This window comes from Denticeps clupeoides, chromosome 14, assembly GCF_900700375.1.
Source record: "Denticeps clupeoides chromosome 14, fDenClu1.1, whole genome shotgun sequence".
In the NCBI taxonomy this organism is placed as follows: Eukaryota; Metazoa; Chordata; class Actinopteri; order Clupeiformes; family Denticipitidae; genus Denticeps; species Denticeps clupeoides.
The window spans coordinates 19962026-19980436 of record NC_041720.1 but is presented as its reverse complement, the minus strand read 5'-3'; the positions used below and the strand labels follow the sequence as shown (position 1 = coordinate 19980436).

Below are 18411 nucleotides of genomic sequence, written 5' to 3'. Positions count from 1 at the left end.
AATATATTTCAAGATTTTTGTACAAGAAACGGCTCATTTTATTCCCATCAGCTTTTGTAATAATGTTTCAGTGCAAAATGAAACTGTCAAAAAGTATTCTAATATTCAAAGCTTGGTAAAGCCCATTGAGTCAATTTTTGCAAAGACATAAGTGTTGTCACCTTGTCATATGAGCTTCATTTGTGAATAATAATGGATCAGTGTGTATAAAAAGAACCCCAGTACACTAGACCTTCACATCAACTGCAACTAAACCTCTGCAAACATGCCTAAGATTCACCCTGAGACTAAAGTGTTGATTATCAAGAGGCTCAAGACCAGATCCACTGCTGATGTGGCAGACACCTTCAGTGTGTCTCAGCGTCAAGTAGAGAGGATAAAAAAATGATTTGAAGAGACTGGAGACATTTCTGACAAGCCCAGGTCAGGCAGACCCCGCAAGACAACTGCTCAAGAGGACCGTTTGCTGGCTCGATAATCCAAATCCAGCCCATTTTCCACTGCAGCAGAGCTCCACAAGACCTGGTCACCTGAAGTCCCTGTGTCAACCAGAACAGTTTGTCAGATTCTATCTCGAAATGGCCTCCATGGTCAAATCAGTGCCCAGAAGTCAGCACTAAACAAAAGTCATTGAAAAACCGTGTGGCATTTGCCAAGGCCCACAGCCTGCTAAAAGGATGGATGCTGGAAAAGTGGCAGGTGAAACTTTTTTTTAATTACACCACAGTCGCCACAAATATTGCAGGAGACCTACTGGAGCCCTTATGGATCTGAGATTCACCCAGAAAACAGTTAAATTTGGTGGCGGAAAAATCATGGTCTGGGGTTACATCCAGTCTGAGGGTGTGCGAGAGATCTTCAGGGTGGAAGGCAAACTTCACTAGTCTGAAATACCAAGAAATCTACCTTTTATATTCCCAACCATAAAAGAGGTGCTCAATCACACACTTCAATCTCCACATCAAAGTTCCTCAAGGCGAAGAAGATCAAGATACTCCAGGATTGGCCAGGCCAGTCACCAGACATGAACATCATTGAGCATGTGTGGGGTAGGATGAAAGAGGAAGCATGGAAGACTGCTTTCTTTGCTATTCCTGATGACTTCATTAATAAATTGTATGAATCCTTGCCAAACCACATGGATGCAGTCTTTCAAGCGCATGGAAGTCATACAAGATATAAAATTTTGATCTCACAGCACCACTACTTAATTTGTTGAGATATTTTTGTGTTTGCAGTAAATTTGTTAAATTTCTGAACAGGTTTTGCCAAAATTTGACCTTTCTGTCTTGATTAAATGATAAATCTTTTTCAGTGAAACTAATTCATTTTAATGCATTAAACATCATTTGGTAGGGGTTTAGCTTTTCATATGAGCTATTTCTAAAACCAATTGATATATATGCAAAATATTTGCATATTTGCAAAAAAATGTTTTGTTGGATTAGCGTGTTAATGTTATGATTGTAGTTTATGGTTCAATCAAAGAACTAATGATACTTGGATTGCCACATTGTAAAATCAGTACCTAATCCAGATGCATGTTTGAGGAGCAATAGCAATCAGTGCAAAAACAAATTGTCTTTAAAGGACCACAATTGTCCTTTTATGCTTTTGACATTTTCTTTATACAATAGTAATATTAATATAGTTATAATTATATATATTTCAATATATTTTCTATAATGCGGCCCATTTATGTATTTGTGATTGAGTTGTGTGGTCTTGTGTTTTGTCCTGTGGGTGGTGCTGTGGTTTGCGCTGGAGGAGGAGTTTGATTAATGTGGCCAGCAGGTGTTGATCATTGAATGAGCTGTGCCATGTTCTGTTGTTCACTGGATGACTTTATCAACCAATTTGAGATGCATGTGTATTGCCGAAGATGGTTTTGGACACTTGTAGGATAACAGAGGAATTGATTGTCATGCTGTGTTTATTTTCATTTGATATATTCATGTAAATTCGGATCACTTTTAGACTTGGATAATTTAAGCAACAAGAGACAGAATTAACCTCAAACCTAGATACAGAATTAACATCAAAAGTTTTTCAGTGAAGTGGTCAAGTGGTCGTCATTGTGAAACACAATGGTTTCTCTTCTGTCATGGGAATGACAACATCTCAAAGTATTATTATTAAATTTACCGCATTTATCAGTAGTTACAGGGACAGTCCCCCTGGAGACACTAAGGGTTAAGTGTCTTGGTCAGGGACACAATGATAGTAAGTGGCTTCCACCGAGTGTAGCTGTAGCTACTGCAGCATTTTTCACAAAAGGCACTGCAGCGTTTTGCCTCGCTAATAAACATAAACTTCACCTAATAAAACATCCACTCTCTTGCAATTCCATACAAAAAAAAACAGTGTTCCTCAAAACCATGTAACTACGAACAAAAACAGCAATTTCTGGGGAGAAACCTGTAAATGGAGACATTCTCGACCAGGTCACCGGTTTCACTGTCGCCGATGATGATTCCCTTGGGTGATATGGTCAGGGTGACCTTGCGGAACTTCTTTGCGCTGGCCCTTGCCTGTGAATGGTAGAATTTGCAGGTCACCATGACAGAATGGAGGTGAATGAAGCAGGTTTGCACTATATGAAGAAGTGTCTGTGAGTTTATTTACATTATCACGTGTATCACGTGTGACAATCACTTCACTTTCATTAGTTAGCCACGAAATTTAAACCCCCTAACAAAATTCTGTTGATCCCAGACCACCAAAACAGCTCTGATGCATCAAGAAGTCACTGACTCCAATACATTTACATTTACAGCATTTATCAGACGCCCTTATCCAGAGCGACTTACAATCAGTATTACAGGGACAGTCTCCCTGGAGCAATTTAGGGTTAAGTGTCTTGCTCAGGGACACAATGGTAGTAAGTGGGATTCGAACCCGGGTCTTCTGGTTCATAGGCGAGTGTGTTACCCACTAGGCTACTACCACCCGATAGACCTCTAAAGGTGTCCTGTGTATTCTGAGGCCATGAGGACATTAGCAGCTGATTCTTTCCAGTACATCCCACATATCAAATAGAGATCTGTAGAATTTGGAGCCCACGTCTGAACTGGTTGCTTTGATCATTAAATAATTCCCCAAAAGTATTTGCTTTGTGATTGGACACATTATCCTTCTGAAAGGAAGTCCATTACCCTGACGCGGTGTAAATGAACCTCCTATTTAAGGTCATGCCGTAGCATCTCATTAGGATTCAGGTCAGGACTTTGTCTAGGCCACTCCAAAGTCTTTTTTCTGTTTTTCCTCAGCCAATGAGAGGTGCTGTTGTGTGGATCACTGTCCTACTATAGAACCCAATTTCATTTCAGCTTGAGGTCACAAACAGAAGGCCGGACATTCTCCTTTTGGATTTTTGGAAGAAGGCAGAAATCATGATTCTATTAATAACAACAAGTCTTCCAAGTCCTGAAGCAGCAAAACAGCCCCAGTTCATCACACTACAATCACCATCTTTTACTGTTGGTATGATGTTCACTTTCTGAAATGTTACATTTACACCAGATGGGACACACATAGAAAACTGATAAAAGTTGGACTATCAAAATTGAGATGAGCCTTAAATGTTCTTCTTGCTCAGCAATGGTCTTTGTCTTGGCATTCTTCTGTGCAGGACATGTCTCGTTATATGGTGGATTCACTAAACGTAACTGAGTCAAGTGAGGCCTGAAGTTCTTTGGATGTTGTTGTGGGGTCTTTTGTGACCTCTTAGATGAGTCATCACTGCGCTCTTGGGGTAATGTTGATTGGAAGGTTCACCATTGTTTCCAAAGCTTTAGAAATTACTTTATAACCTTTTCCAGACTGATAGATCTCTCATTTGTTAGTGAATTTCTTGTCTTGGGCAAGTCTTATTTAAGTTCTTGACTGAGAACAGATGTTGCAGTAATTAGGCATGGGTGTGACTTTGTCACAGAATATATATACATTTTTGAAAATTCTTTACTTAAACAGATTTGGTGTTTACTTGTTGGTGGGGGAAAAAAGTGAGAAATTAGAGACGGGGCAAACACAGTTACAGTAACTGTAAGCTAAATAATCAATTCTACTTAATGTCGAGGGGTGTTTATGTTGTGGCAGAGAATTGGGGACAATTTATGGTTGTATAGATTGTATAGATATAGACTGTTTATGTTTAGAGGATGATTACTGCTATAGAGAAATAGACTTATATTATACACAAGGGTATTATTTACAAAATGCATAAAACCTTCTGCGTGATGAGTGTTATTGTGTCTACGCAGTGTGTGAGTGGAGAAAAGAGGGCAACACTCGAAAATGAGAAGGAAAGGATGAAGAGAGGAGAGGACTTCTCATGGACAAAAGAGAAGAAACTGTTGTTTTCTTTTGTCTGGGATGCACTGTGGTTAACAAAGGAACACAGAGATTGCATTTTTACTGCTACTGGGTTGCAGACATTGTGTGTGTCTGTCACACCAGATATGGATTTGCAGCAGGTTTTTGTGTTCTCTCCCTATGAGAGACTCCAAGCATTTTCTGCAGAATTAAGACCTGAGATTGGAATTCAACATATGAACCACATAATCCAATAAAGACATTTCCGGGAGAACAACTGACTTTTACAATCAATTGAATCCCAATCCCACAGTCAGGTTGGCTCCTAATTGAGGTCTGTGGTCTCAAGAGTCAAGACATCTTTTCCATTAACCACTTTTAAATTACTTTCTCAGACTGAAATGTCCTTTTGGAATGACGATTTCTGTATACCTGTCAACATTTAGATTTAGAAAATAGGTTTTCTGGGGTAATTCCCTGGGCCTTTCCATCAGTCATATGTAGAAGAATGTCACTATGCAAACACAGCAAGGATTCTAGAAGACCGAAAGAATCAAGATACAGGTGCTAACAAACATTTCACAAAATCACTGCTCTGTTTAATTACCAAATTAAAGCAAATTATTTTATTCAGGGATAATTTCCTGGTGTTATATAGCATAAGGAGAGTATTCCCAAATATTAGCATTTACCCATTTGATTAATTGATATAGAAGTGGCATGGTCTTTGTGATGCTTCTTTGTATTACCCACAGTATTACCAGTGTTGGGTGACAATGGTAGTTGCTCTTGTTTTTGGGGGGGAGTACAGGCACTCTTCATTCTGAGGAGAACTGGTTTTGAAGAGAACAGTTTATATATTTATTTGATTTACAGGATTGAAAGGGTAATACTTTATTTGATCAAACCACAGTTCTTACAAATAAATATTAATGATTTTATTAACCATTTACAAGCCTCTGTTCCCTCACATATAGCTAAAATCATAATCATTAAAACGATGTTTACTTTTATTTGTTCACATTTATTACTCACCATGGAGACAATCCTTCTGATCGCAGCAGCTGCCATATCCTCCCCTTTAGGCTGACCAACTAAGGTCAAGCCAAGGTACTTCACATTAAACACCACTCCTTCCAGCAACGTCTCGCTGGTATCGGTCCAGTTTTCTGGAAGTTCTGATTAAAATAATAAAATAAAATACGGATCAGTGCCTCAATAATCTGAAGGTATAATTAATTTCAGTTGGAATTATCCTTATTTTCATCCTGTCAACAGGCATCTTAACATTAGAAACACAGTCTACAGATGTTGAAATATTTTCATCTGGTCCTGCCTGATTTACACTCTTTGCATGTCTTAAAAAACAGGACCAGGCACAGACAAACAATTTGTGCTATATATATATATGAGAATTGGTGCTGAAGGTCCTTGACTCCAGTCTTTATATAGGTATCTCTGGCTGTAATGAATGTCTGTCATATCAATGTCATAGGACAATAGGACAGACCCAAACAGGAATTAAACAATACACATAAATACAAACAAATATCAGTGATTTATGTATTAACTAATATCTTGGTTAACATAACACATTTGTAACCATGTAAGCCAATTTGCCTCTAATATAAATTCTGTAAACTACACTGTCATGTGACTTCGGTTGCGTGGCAGCATGAACGAGGAACCAGGTGACGCGTTTTCTATTTAATCAGCATCCTGATTGTCATCTCTCGATTTGGTTCCACTTCTCCTCTGACATTCACTCTTTCATCATGTCACACCACAGCCCCATGACAGAATGACTGAGCCTATTTTCGGCATAGCGATGAGACCTGTAGCAGACTCCTTGATATAAATCACTGGTGGTGGGCTTTATTAATAACTGGCATACATTTCAGGGGAAGCCTGGTCTTTTTGGGCGAGATGGCATCCACTCCAACTGGGTGGGCGCCACTTAGTTATCTAAAAATCTGGCTCATAGTCTTACAATAAAAAAACAATCTGACTTGCAAGGGCCGAAACCAGGCGGCAGACAGACTGGCTAAACTGAGCGTCTGCCATTTGCGTAGAGACACAACCCAGCGTGTCCACTATTGACATTGTGTCTTTACCTCACGAGAGGTAAAGACAAGAAACATTAAGATTACAAGAAACATTAAGATTAATAATAAAACTCATAAATATGCTGACACTGTGTCTGTTCCCCAGGCTGGATGGGGAGTCTGTTTCAGCAATTTATTACCTGTTACAATAATTTTTGCTGAACATACCACCAGCACCTCCGATATAAAAATAGGATTATTAAATCTCTCACACCTAAAGCACTCCTTGTTAATTAAATTATTACAGATCAGGGGTTTGATGTACTGTGCTTGACTAAAACGTGGTTAAAACAAAATGCATTTGAAGCATTAAACGAGTCTATCCCTCCTGGATGCAGCTATGTACACCAACCTCGCTTAACTGGAAGAGGATGTGGCATCGCAGTTATTTATAATGATAAGGTTATCATTATAAATTACTGCGATGCCACATCCTCTTCCAGTGTAAATAGCATATAAACCCGGACATGGATTTAACTCTTTTGAGATTCTCTATACCAACACAACCCATGTAAATCGCAACATAAAAATCATAAGTTCATTCCATTGATTATTTTTTATAGACCCCCTGGGTCTATAAAAGTTTCTTAGTGAATTTACAGACTTTGTTTCTAACTTGGTTGTATCTGTGAATAAAGCCTTAACATACTTTAACATACACTGTGATAAATTAGAAGACTCACTAAGAACAGCATTCCTGTCTATACTAGATTCAGTTAGAGTTAAACAAAATATAATAGGACCTAATCATGTAGGTGGTCACACGCTCGATCTTGTACTGACCTTCGGTTTAAATATAGAAGACAGTCACTCTTCCGTAATCTGAATAATCAGAATATTTCCTTATCGCTTTTAGAATATGTTTTAGACACAATAAACTCAACTCCCCTCATTATAGAGGGAAACAGTTACATCAAGTACAGCGCAGAGGTTTATTAAAACCCTACCAGATTGAATGCTGATCAACTCACCATCAGACCCCACTGAACTCGAGCAAGCGACCAAATGTCTACAATTAACACTGCATACTACATTAGATAATCTTGCTCCTCTCAAAAGATAGTAAGAGATAAAAATTTAATTCCTTGGTATAATGATCACATGCACTTGCTTAAGAAGACCGCCCGGAAATTAGAACGTAAATGGCATCGAAGTAAATTGAACGTTTTCCGAATAGCATGGAAGGGGAGCCTCCTTAACTATAGGAAGGCTCTTAGTGCAGCTTGATCAACGTATCTCTCCTCGTTAATAGACAAGAACAAAAATAATCCCAGATTCCTGTTTAACACTATAGCCAAGCTAACCAGGAATAAAACAGAAATGGATACTACCACTCAATATCATCATAGTAGCAACGATTTTATGAATTTCTTTAATACTAAAATAGTTACGAATGGAGATAATATTAAAAACATAACAAACAGCTCAAATAGCATACCACGGATTAGAACACTTCAACCTTCTTAAAGAGCATGAATTAATTAAAATATTCTTGTTGTCAAATTAATGTAATTGCACATTGGATCAGCTTCCTACAAGTTTCACAAGTAGCATGTTATAAATCCTATTCTTAAAATTATTAACTTGTCACATAGCACCAGCCACATACCAAGTTCATCCATGGTATCAGTCCCTGATTAGACCCATGGTATTAGACCCCTGATTAAAAAGCCTGATCTTGATCGCAGTCAGCTTTCAAATTGCCTTCTGTTTATATTCTGTTTATATCTCCCTTCTAGCTGGTCTACCACTATGTACCATCCGACCTCTACAACTATTACAAAATGCAACAGCACGACTAATCTTCAACCTTCCCAAATTCTCCCACACCACCCCTCTGTTACGTTCCCTCCACTGGCTCCCAGTAGCTGCACGCATCAGGTTCAAAATACTGATGCTGGCCTACAAAGCCAAACATGGAGTAGCACCATCCTACCTCACAGCCCTTATTACACCTCGCACTGCACCTCGTTTACTCCGAGCCTCCAGTACTGCTCGCCTGGTCCCTCCATCTCTGAAGGTAAAAGGAAGACGCTCATCTAGACTCTTCTCCGTCTTGGCCCCTCGGGGGTGGAATGAACTTCCCCTCGAGGTCAGAACAGCTCAGTCACTGAGCACCTTCAAACGACAGCTCAAGACCTTCCTCTTTAAAGAATATTTAGATTAAATTGTAATTTTCTTGTTGTCGAACTTTGTGTACAGAATCTACAACAGAGTGAATAAAAAAGATGTATTCATAGTTGGGGTCCTAGTGAACCGGAATTGATCTCTTCATCGATGGTAACTTGAAAGCACGTTGTAAGTCGCTCTGGATAAGGGCGTCTGCCAAATGCCGTAAATGTAAATGTAAATATTGAAAAAAAAAAAAAAAAAAAGTCATAGCCCAGGAGTTGAGCGCGTACCTAGACAGTAACAACATTCATGAAGTATATCAATCGGGATTTAGACCTCATCATAGCATTGAGAATGCTGTAAATGAGACAGCGCTGGTTGAAGTGGTTAATGACATGCTTTTGGTCTCTGGTCACGGCCGCATCTCGCTGCTTGTCCTGTTTGAACTGTGTGCAGCGTTTGACACTACTGATCATGCTATTCTCCTTGACAGATAATATTGTTGGTATTAAGTAATAGCCCTCGTAGGGTTCAGATCAAATCTGACTGATCGCTATCAGTTTGTGGACATCAATGGTGATTCAGTAGATTTTGGTGTTCCACACGGCTCTGTCCTGGGTCCGTTGCTATTTTTCTTATACAATTTACCTTTAAGTCACGTCATTTGCAAACACGGTATTAGCTTTCATTGTTATGCTGATAACACAGTTGTATTTATCATCAATACCAGACGAGAGGCAGCAGCTGAACAAAATAGAGAATTGTCTGAAGGACATTAGACAGTGGATGCTCCACAACTTTTTTCTGTTAAACCCTGATAGGACAGAAGCTTTTGTACTTGGGTCTAAAGCAGCCAGACATAAGTCTGACTACATAATAACTCTGGATAACTCCATAACTCCTTTCTATCTCACCAAGTACAGAAGTAAAAAGTCATTCGCTTCGCATGAAGATAATATCACTAGGATAGCATTCTTCCACCTTAGAAATATTGCAAAGATAAGAAACATCATCTCAATGCACGATACAGAAAAGTTGTGTGCATGCCTTTATCAAATGAAGGTTAGATTACTGCAACGCATTACTGTCTATATGCTCTAGTAGGTGCATGAGTAAACTCCAGCTAGTACAGAATGCTGCAGCCAGAGCTCTAACTAAATCTAAGTCTTACAATCACTGCACTGGCTACCCATCAAATTTAGGTATGACTACAAAATTCCTACTTTTGACCTATAAAGCTCTAAATTGTCTCACTCCACCTCACCTGAGTGACCTCTTAGTTAATTGCAATCAACGGGTGCGGGGTCACTACTGGTACCAAAAGTACAGAAGGTCACAGTTGGGAGAAGATCCTAGTCATGTAGAGCTCCGCAGTTGTCGGTGTTCGGGACACAGTCTCAGTGTTTAAATCGAAACTGAAAACACATCTGTTTTCTCTGGCCTTCTGTTAAAGTCCCAGACACAGTGTCAATTATTAAGCCCACTTTTTCACACCTGTTAAGCACAGACAGTGTTAAATTCACCTTAGTTAAGCTGTCCTAGTTAGGGTACCAGGCCACTGTTGCACAAATATGTACCACCATAACCACCATCTTGACCACAGTGGACCGGTTCTCCAAGGCCGTCCACCTAGTGGCCCTCCCTGGACTTCCTTCATCCATCACCACTGCCAACCTGCTTCTCCAACATGTGGTGCATCTGAATGGGTTCCCTCAAGGCATTGTGTCTGACTGGGGTCCCCAGTTCGTCTCAGCTGTCTGGAAGGTGTTCTGGCGTCTCATCCCCTGGCAATCACCCCAAGTCCATCGGCCAGGAAGAGAGAGCCAACCAGCAGCTGGGATGTTTCCTGTGGTGCTTTATTTCCAGCCACCAGCGGACGTGGCCATGCTTCCTGCTGTGGGTGGAACTCGCCAACAATCTGCAGGTCTCGTCCTCAACCGGCAGCAGTCCTTTTGAAGAGTGCTGCAGGTACCAACCCTTGTTTGCACATCAAGAACCTGCAACTGAGCCTCCTTCTGTCTGTATCATCAATGGGGGTCTCGCATATACGGTTGACCAATATCTCGTCATCTGGACAACCTATGGCCCCGAAGAAAGGTCATTGGTCCCGAGCCGCTTCAACCTGGACCCAGTCCTCATCCGGTGGTGCCCGTCCTTCAGTCCGGGGCCGACAGGGGTAAACTCTCTTCATCTCATCTCCAATTAGCCTGATCCTTTCTCCTGCCTTCCTTAACCCTGCCAGCATCAACCTCCGTGGGGGTTGCAGTGTGTGCTGAACGCACTCGCAGAGTAAATGGTGGAGACTCACCCACCACTTCATGTCATCTCGTGATTTGGTTCCACATCTTCTCCGACATTTGCTCTTTCGAGTCACACCACAGCCCCATGACACACACTATATGAGTGATGTCTTCTACTACAGCCCCAAACTGCCATTTTCTTGCCAATACACAATTGAAATAGAAACATGGTTGGGACACATTTTTTTTTTCACTAGCCTACAGGAATTTTCTTTTGCGATCAGCTCTGAACAGAAAGGAAGACCTTGTCCACCACCCTGTGTCCTGTTCTGTGCCAGGCCATCTGTCCCACGCAGTGAGCACCAGCTGCTGGCAGAAATCAGGGTGTGAATTATTCATCCCTACCAAACAAACAAAAAAAACACACCCTGATATACTCTTACTTAACAATTGAGCTGTTGACAGCACAAAAAACTAACTGGTGTATTAGTGAAACGCTAAAAACAGCCCATAATGTCTCATAAACTCAATAGGGACTGTATTTTGTTCATGCCAGATGCCTTGCATAAATAATTGAACACATCTCGGTCGTGCTAGAGACACGGAGGGAAGGTGACAGAACACAGCAGCTCTAATTGGATTTAAACACATTTTAAACAGCAGCAGGATGCTGAACCTTGAATATGCAATGTTACCGAGTCTGTATGTGTAATTCCATTTCTGATTTAGTTTGTACGCACTTGACAGAGAAAGCAGTCTAAGAAAGTGAGTGCTAATGCTATTGTTTAGGGCTGTCAGAGTACAAAATAATTTAGTTTTAAACATTAATTTCCTTGAATGCCAATGAGAGCAAAGGGGAAACAGACTCACTTTTTCTGAAATAAAATTCAAGTCAGTGTAACTATAACAAGCTTAATCCAAGGGAGAAGGCATGGTCCAATTTTCTAAGTGCTATCTTGTACAGTTGTGGTCAGTTGCTAACTGCCCAAGTAATTAATCCACTGATATCCACTAAATGTCCTTAAAGGGATGCATTTTACTTGGGTTGCACAGCAGAACTGGGTCTGTCGGCGCCTGGAGACACAGCAAGGAACATAGCAGTGTCTGTAATGCGCTCATTTGCACTCAAATGTCAAAGTGCAACAAATTTTAAATTAGCAAATAATTAACACAGAGGAATAAATACTGGGGTACAGTGCACAAAATACAGGAAAACAGGAAGCAGAGATGCTTTCATTTCTGTACTTTTTTGTTTCTCAAGCTTCGTAATCATAAGCCTTGGGAAGAAACTAGGGCACCACCTTGACAGAAAATAGGACATGAATGGCCTATAATGGGGAAGAGAGACAAGGGTGGGGGGGTGAGGGATGAAATTACTGCTCCACTCAGAGTCTTTTGGGGGTTCAGTTCTCAGTCATGCACATACAGTATAGCAACAGTAGCAATGAAAATGGATTCTCATTAAGAAGAAAAAATATTTCCAGTGCTGCCATTTACAACAAAAAAATGCAAAAGGGTAAGAGAAAGAATTTAGGGAAGGTGGGTTGTTAATGGAAAAAAATTGAATTTAATAGAGGGTGACCATTACAACAAATCCCTCAGAACACTGTTTTACTACATTATGGGGGGTCAGCCAGCCAGAAAGGAACTATTTATGCTGTTTTATTACTATCATGAGTATGTGGGGTGGGGCGAGAGGGTTGACGGAATGGCATGTCAGTTTTTTAAGCTGATTATTACAAGCACAAATATGTGTGTATTTGAGAAGGTGGCATCATAGGAAAGTGATGTTTCTTTATAACTTCTTAGGATGGTGCTAAGCAGGTAAATTTGTGTGGGCTTGTTCTTTTTATTAACATACATTAAAGGTCCCCTACAATGATTTTTTTGTGCTCATTTTTACATCCAATCACCAAGCAACTGCAATGCTTTACATGTTTTCAAGCCATGACGGTCGATGCACTTTCTTTTTTAGGGGAGGGGTGGGAAATTCTCTGGGTGGACAAATCATGAGAAATACGTAGTCCAAGTAGTTTTAAGAACGGTGGAATGCCTTTGGTCATAATCACAGGTGGTCCTAGCCTGTTTGGTGCCCTGGGCGAACTCCCCCATATTAAGAATTGTACATTAACATATATTATTGTAGAAACTGTTTTCAGAACCATAATGAATTTAACCATATAAACAGATATGGGACTTTGACCTATTATTATCAATTTCCATATTTTATTTGCACTCCAGTATCAACACTCATCCTCCAACCCGAGAATCACAACAATGTAAACTAATAAAACACTTTAGTGTGCAGATTATTTTTTTTCTGTGATTTTGCACAACCTTGAATAAATTAAATGTAACATAATGAGATTGGACTGACAATAGTATGAATGAAATGCGCTTTATTTGGATGCACCTGCCCCCCTCCCCTTCAACAGGTTGTGTGTGAGACTTCAGCCCAGCAGCAAGCAGGCACACCGTGTAGTGTTTCACAAATGACAATCACTCTATTTTGTGAGCTGGTTATTCCAGAGTTTCCCCTGCCACACCCCTAACCTCCTCCCTTTGTGGCAAGCAGCAAGCACTCCTCGCAAAGAAGGAGCTTACTCTCACTGCCCATGTGGCAAATATCAAAATCCGGCACTGGTCAAGATAATATCAAAAAAGTAACCATGAGGCACCCCCCATTCGAGGGTTCAAGGGTTCTAAAGATGATTCTTAGACAATTATCTCCTGTGAAAAATTACTTACTATTAAGGTGAGTCAAGTTGCTGAATGCTACGTTGGACGTTGGGAGGAAACTGCAAAATCTGGAGTATCCAAACACAGGGAGAGCATGCAAATGTTCACAAAGTCAGAGTCAGGTTTGAAACTCACAACCTTGGAAATGTGAGGCCAAGTTTCTAACCGCTGCTGCACCATCATGTGACCCCACCTAACTTTTGCATGTTTGCATATCACGATGATATACAGTAACACATTTGTAATATTGCTGCCATTTGCTAAAATCATTTAAGTTCATTTGTTTCCTCATTAATGTACGCACAGCGCCCAATATTGACAGAAAACACAGAATTGATGACATTTTACAGATTTATTAACAAAGAAAAACAGAAATTTCACATAGTCCTAAGTATTCAGACTCTTTGATTACTGTGGCTGAAGGGATGCAGTCGAGAGATGGGATAAAGTTGTATAAAGTCAATCATCACTGCAGGCCTCCACCAGTCTGGGCTTTATGGCAGTGGCCCAACGGAAGCCTCTCCTCAATGCGAGACATATGAAAGCCCACATGGAGTTTGCTAAATAACAACTGAAGGACTTCAAGATGGTGAGAAATAAGATTCTCTGGTCTGATGAGACCAAGACAGAACTTTTTGGCCTCAATTCTAAGCGGTATGTGTGGAGAAAACCAGGCACTGCTCATCACCTGTCAAATACAGTCCCAAAAGTGAGGCATGGTTGCAATCCAGGGAAAGATGAATGTGGCCAAGTATATCCTGTATGAAAATCTTTTCCAGAGTGCTTAGGACCTCAAACTGGGCCCAAGGTTTACCTTTCAGTAAGATAGTGACACTAAGCACACAGCTAAAATAATGATGGAGTAATTTCACAACAATCCCATGACTGTTCTTCAATTAAGCATCTCTGGAGAAACCTAAAAATGGCTGTCCACCAACGTTTAGCATCCAAACTGCTAGAACTGGAGAGGATCTGCAAGGAGGAATGGCAGAGTATCCCTAAATCCAGTTGTGAAAAACTTTGCAAAAAAGACCTGTTGCTGTATTAGATGAAAAGGGTGCTTCTAATAAAACCTGAGCAAAGGGTCTGAATACATAGAACCATGTGATATTTCAGTTTTTCTTTCTTAATAATTCTGCAAAAATGTCAACAATTCTGTGTTTTTCTGTCAATTTGGGATGCTGTGTGTACATTAATGAGGGAAAAAAGTCGACTTAAATGATTTTAGCCAATTGCTGATATATATGATGAAATTAATATATGATGGACTGAAGGATTCTAAGGATTCACCATTGCAATTCTGACTTACCACAATTACAAGAAAAAAAAACCCATTTATTTCTTATATAGCCCAATATACTATACATGTCATGATCCAGTCCGGCACGGGCTACTCCGGATCCTGAGTTCGGACCGGAGTTTCATGTTGGTTATGCTTCCTGATCGTGTTTACCTGTGTATGATTGTATAAATCTGCACTGTTCTTTCTTTTCATCATCAGGTCATTGTTTGGTGATGTTTCCCCTGTTGTGTGACATTGTGCATGCATATCCCTTGCCATGTCCAGCCATTGTTCTAGATCTACTGCTTTGCTATGTCTAACCAGCGTGACAATACAGTATGCTTAAATGGGCTTTTCACAGGCCATACAGTTCACCCCCCCCCCCCCCCCCCCACACACACACACACACACACACACACACACACACACTTGACCCTTTTTCAAAAAACTAGGAGAGAGAAAAAGAGAGGAATAAACCTTGGTAGAGCGAGCCTGCAATTGATAGTGCAGGGTTGGTAATGATTTGTCCAAGAGAGATATTAAGATATGGTCTTAAGATATTAAGGTAAACCTTCACATTTGGGAATGCATTACTTATTATATGTAAATTATATGTACATTTAAAAACAAGTACTAGTTTGTGGTACTGTGTTAATGTGGTTCATTAACTGGTATGCATTTTTCTCTAGTTAGTTTGAGTATTGTTAAATGTATGAATATTCTCATTATCCCTCTCATCCCTCGCAGTGACGAATATATACCCCAGGTCTGATTAAAAAGATTCCTTGGCTAGAGGCTGTTACAGGTCCCTTTTTTCAATTTTAGAGAAAAAAATCTTAAAATAAAGAGAAAATCTAACTAAGCTCCAGCCAGTTTGTAACAGCAGATCCAGAATGCCATTCAGTTTAAACTATTTATTTTTTATTCAAGTTCTTCAACACTTAATTTTGAAGCAGGTACCCATTATAAATTATAGATCATTTGGACATAAATAAAATTGATGACATGTTTTGTCAGAGTGCTGAAAAATGAACTGATTATTAATAATAAAAAGTAATGCCAAGACAGACTTGGGCGAACTAGGTGCTGTTGGTCACATACACACAAGTGTTCTAATCAATCAATGGCACAGGTTAAACATTAGAGAAGAAAAAAAAACCTAGTGGGTAAATCACAGAGTACAGAAATGTTTACAATTTTCTTTTATAGTCTGCACAGTATTTAAGTTTTAGTTTTAGATAGTATAGTTTAGTATTCTATTTGGTAATTAGTTTTCTATCTGACTTAGTACACTACAGGAACTGGGAGTGCTGCTGCTCATGGGTGAGCTCTGCTGTATGAATCTGCTACACTGTGTCCAGGACGTTTGGGAATGAAAGTTGACTCACTTGCATAATGTGACACTAATTCTCACTAATCATGGCTAATTACAGCTGGCTGATGGCCATGAGTAACAGCAGGCCCACAGAGCGGGATGTAGGATGTGCACTTCAAACATTCAGCCTGATTGAAATCCAGTATCAGTTTCAGTCCTCAGTCATTATTTCCATTATTACATTATTTAAGCTATGTAATATAGATTTTTTGTAACCCAGCCCCTGGGGACACACTTGACAGGGTATTTCTTGCTGCCGGTCCCAAGTGTGGGTAAAAGGGAAGGTTTGTATCAGGAAGGCGATCCTGTGTAAAACGTTTGCCATGTCAGTTCTGCAGACAACCATACACTGCGCCATACATCTTTTTTTAGCACATTTTGAGACATTTGCTGTGTTTGAAAATCACCTCCTTCAGGCACTGTTCCTAAGGGTCAGTTCTTCATTCTCTCTGCCTTCATCCTCTCTGTCACACCAAAACAATGTTTGATCTGTACATGCCACCCACATAAGAATTTGCTTCAACTTTCTGTCTTTAAATGTATGACGATTTATTCATTCGTTTAGGCACTGATGAATTAATAAATAGGATTGGATATGCACAGCTTGTAAAAAAGTGAGTGGGCCCACCACATCCAAATGCTCAATTAAAAAAGACTTGCAATGTGGGGCAATGAGGTGGACATGTAATCGGAGGGTTGCGGGTTCAAATCCCAAACCACCATGATGCCACCATGCAGGGAGGTGGAGAATGAGAGACCACCCGGGGACTGTTTACCATACCACAAGGAGGTGCCTTCTGAGCCTGTGCTGCAGCCTCCAGCAGGTCCCAGACCACCCAGGGGCCGATAACCAGGTGACGATAATCAGGTGACTCACAGTCCCGTCATTGCATACCCCTTCTGTCAGTGTTGGCATCCGTTGGGATGAGCAAGCCCTCTTCCTGCCCGTCCCGGCTGGATCCTCATGCCACTCTGTGGCGCTCAGTACCTCTGGAGGCAGACCCAGGTCCACGCCTGGCCCAACCTGCTCACCAGCATTTCTGCAGGTGGTTGGGGGTGTGTGTTGGAGGGTGGCAGCAGTGGGCAGTTCCCTCAGCAAACCTGTAGATGGTGGGAGGCGGGTGCATGGAGATGGTACTGGTGGCTGTCTGGGAGAAAGGGCACTCTCTGCAGCTGGCGAGGGTGCTGGTGCTGCGCTACTGACCTACTGGGGAATAACTGGCCAGAGGGGTGTGTAGTCCAGGACCGGAACTGGAGGGATGAGTTCCCAGTGAGGCAAGCTCAGCAGTGCAGTTAAGGTTTGGCAACTCCCCATCGCCCTGTTCCACCATCTTACTGGTCACCTCATCCTCCTGGCTGTCCCTCCAACCACTCAACCACAGCGAACCCCATTTCCGGGTGTCCGTGATCACCGCGGGGTCCAACATGCATCGTGGTGCAACCTCCGCCAACAGATGGCATCTCTCTATCTGGTCGCAGGGGTTGTATCCTCATCCTGGTGCGGAGCGCCCCGACCCCACGGACCTTGCTGTTGCCCACACTCACCACGACCGGAGGTCTCGTTTGGGCTGCTGCATTCTCTCACGACCATGGGTTGACGGGGAAAGGAAGCACAGAGAGGGGACATCTTGGAAACAATGATTATACAAGGACACAAAGAAAATGGCACAAGGGCCAAAATAAAGGAAACAAATAAAAACAAATCCGCAGATGCATGGGGCCAGGAACATAAACTACCACCAGCCTGCTGCCAAACGGTTCCTTCCTAACAGGGCCCTAATCAGTGGCACCTGTCCATGATTAGAGCCCTGCTGTCAGGCTGAGTGCTGCAGGCTGTGGCCCCAACTGCACCCAGCCGTGACACTTTTTATTCTTTGTCATTATGTTAAGGCCTGAATAATCACATGAACACTCAAAACATTCAAAGCATTGGAGAAACCACTATAAACCAAATATTAAGTAGAGTTCATTTCTCAGAGGCAAGGACAGTATCCATAGATGTTTACAGATACACAAAAAAAAAACTCTGAGTTTATCTACTGGTGGTGTGATTTTCCTCCTCTGCTCCTATCCACCTTCACCCTGTGTTATGTCTGGCAAGAGATAAGCATCCTGCTCTCGCCGTCTCCTCTTGCAAAAAAAAGAAAAAAGAAAAAATCCAATGCTTCTCTATTATTCATAACCTGCTGGGGATCAGCAGCGGGGTGTCTACTCTCCAGCAGGATTTCAGCTCTTAGAGAGTGA

At 41.1% G+C, this 18411-nt stretch overlaps 1 protein-coding gene across 9 annotated transcripts in view; it reads right to left on the bottom strand.

Annotated features, from left to right (window-relative positions):
- Positions 1-18411, bottom strand: part of LOC114803377 (low density lipoprotein receptor adapter protein 1) — a 40634-nt gene that overhangs the window by 18276 nt on the left and 3947 nt on the right. For 8 of the 9 annotated variants that reach the window (XR_003751906.1, XR_003751905.1, XR_003751907.1 and 5 more), the window contains exons 2-3: positions 5350-5492; positions 2419-2531 (exon numbers count right to left, since the gene is read on the bottom strand). Coding sequence is in view for 5 of the 9 variants with exons in the window: in XM_029002904.1 (XP_028858737.1) it covers positions 2419-2531; positions 5350-5492 (256 nt within the window). In the remaining 4 variants the exon portion in view is untranslated. The remainder of the gene's footprint in view (positions 1-2418; positions 2532-5349; positions 5493-18411) is intronic. The other variant, XR_003751908.1, reaches the window with a different exon arrangement.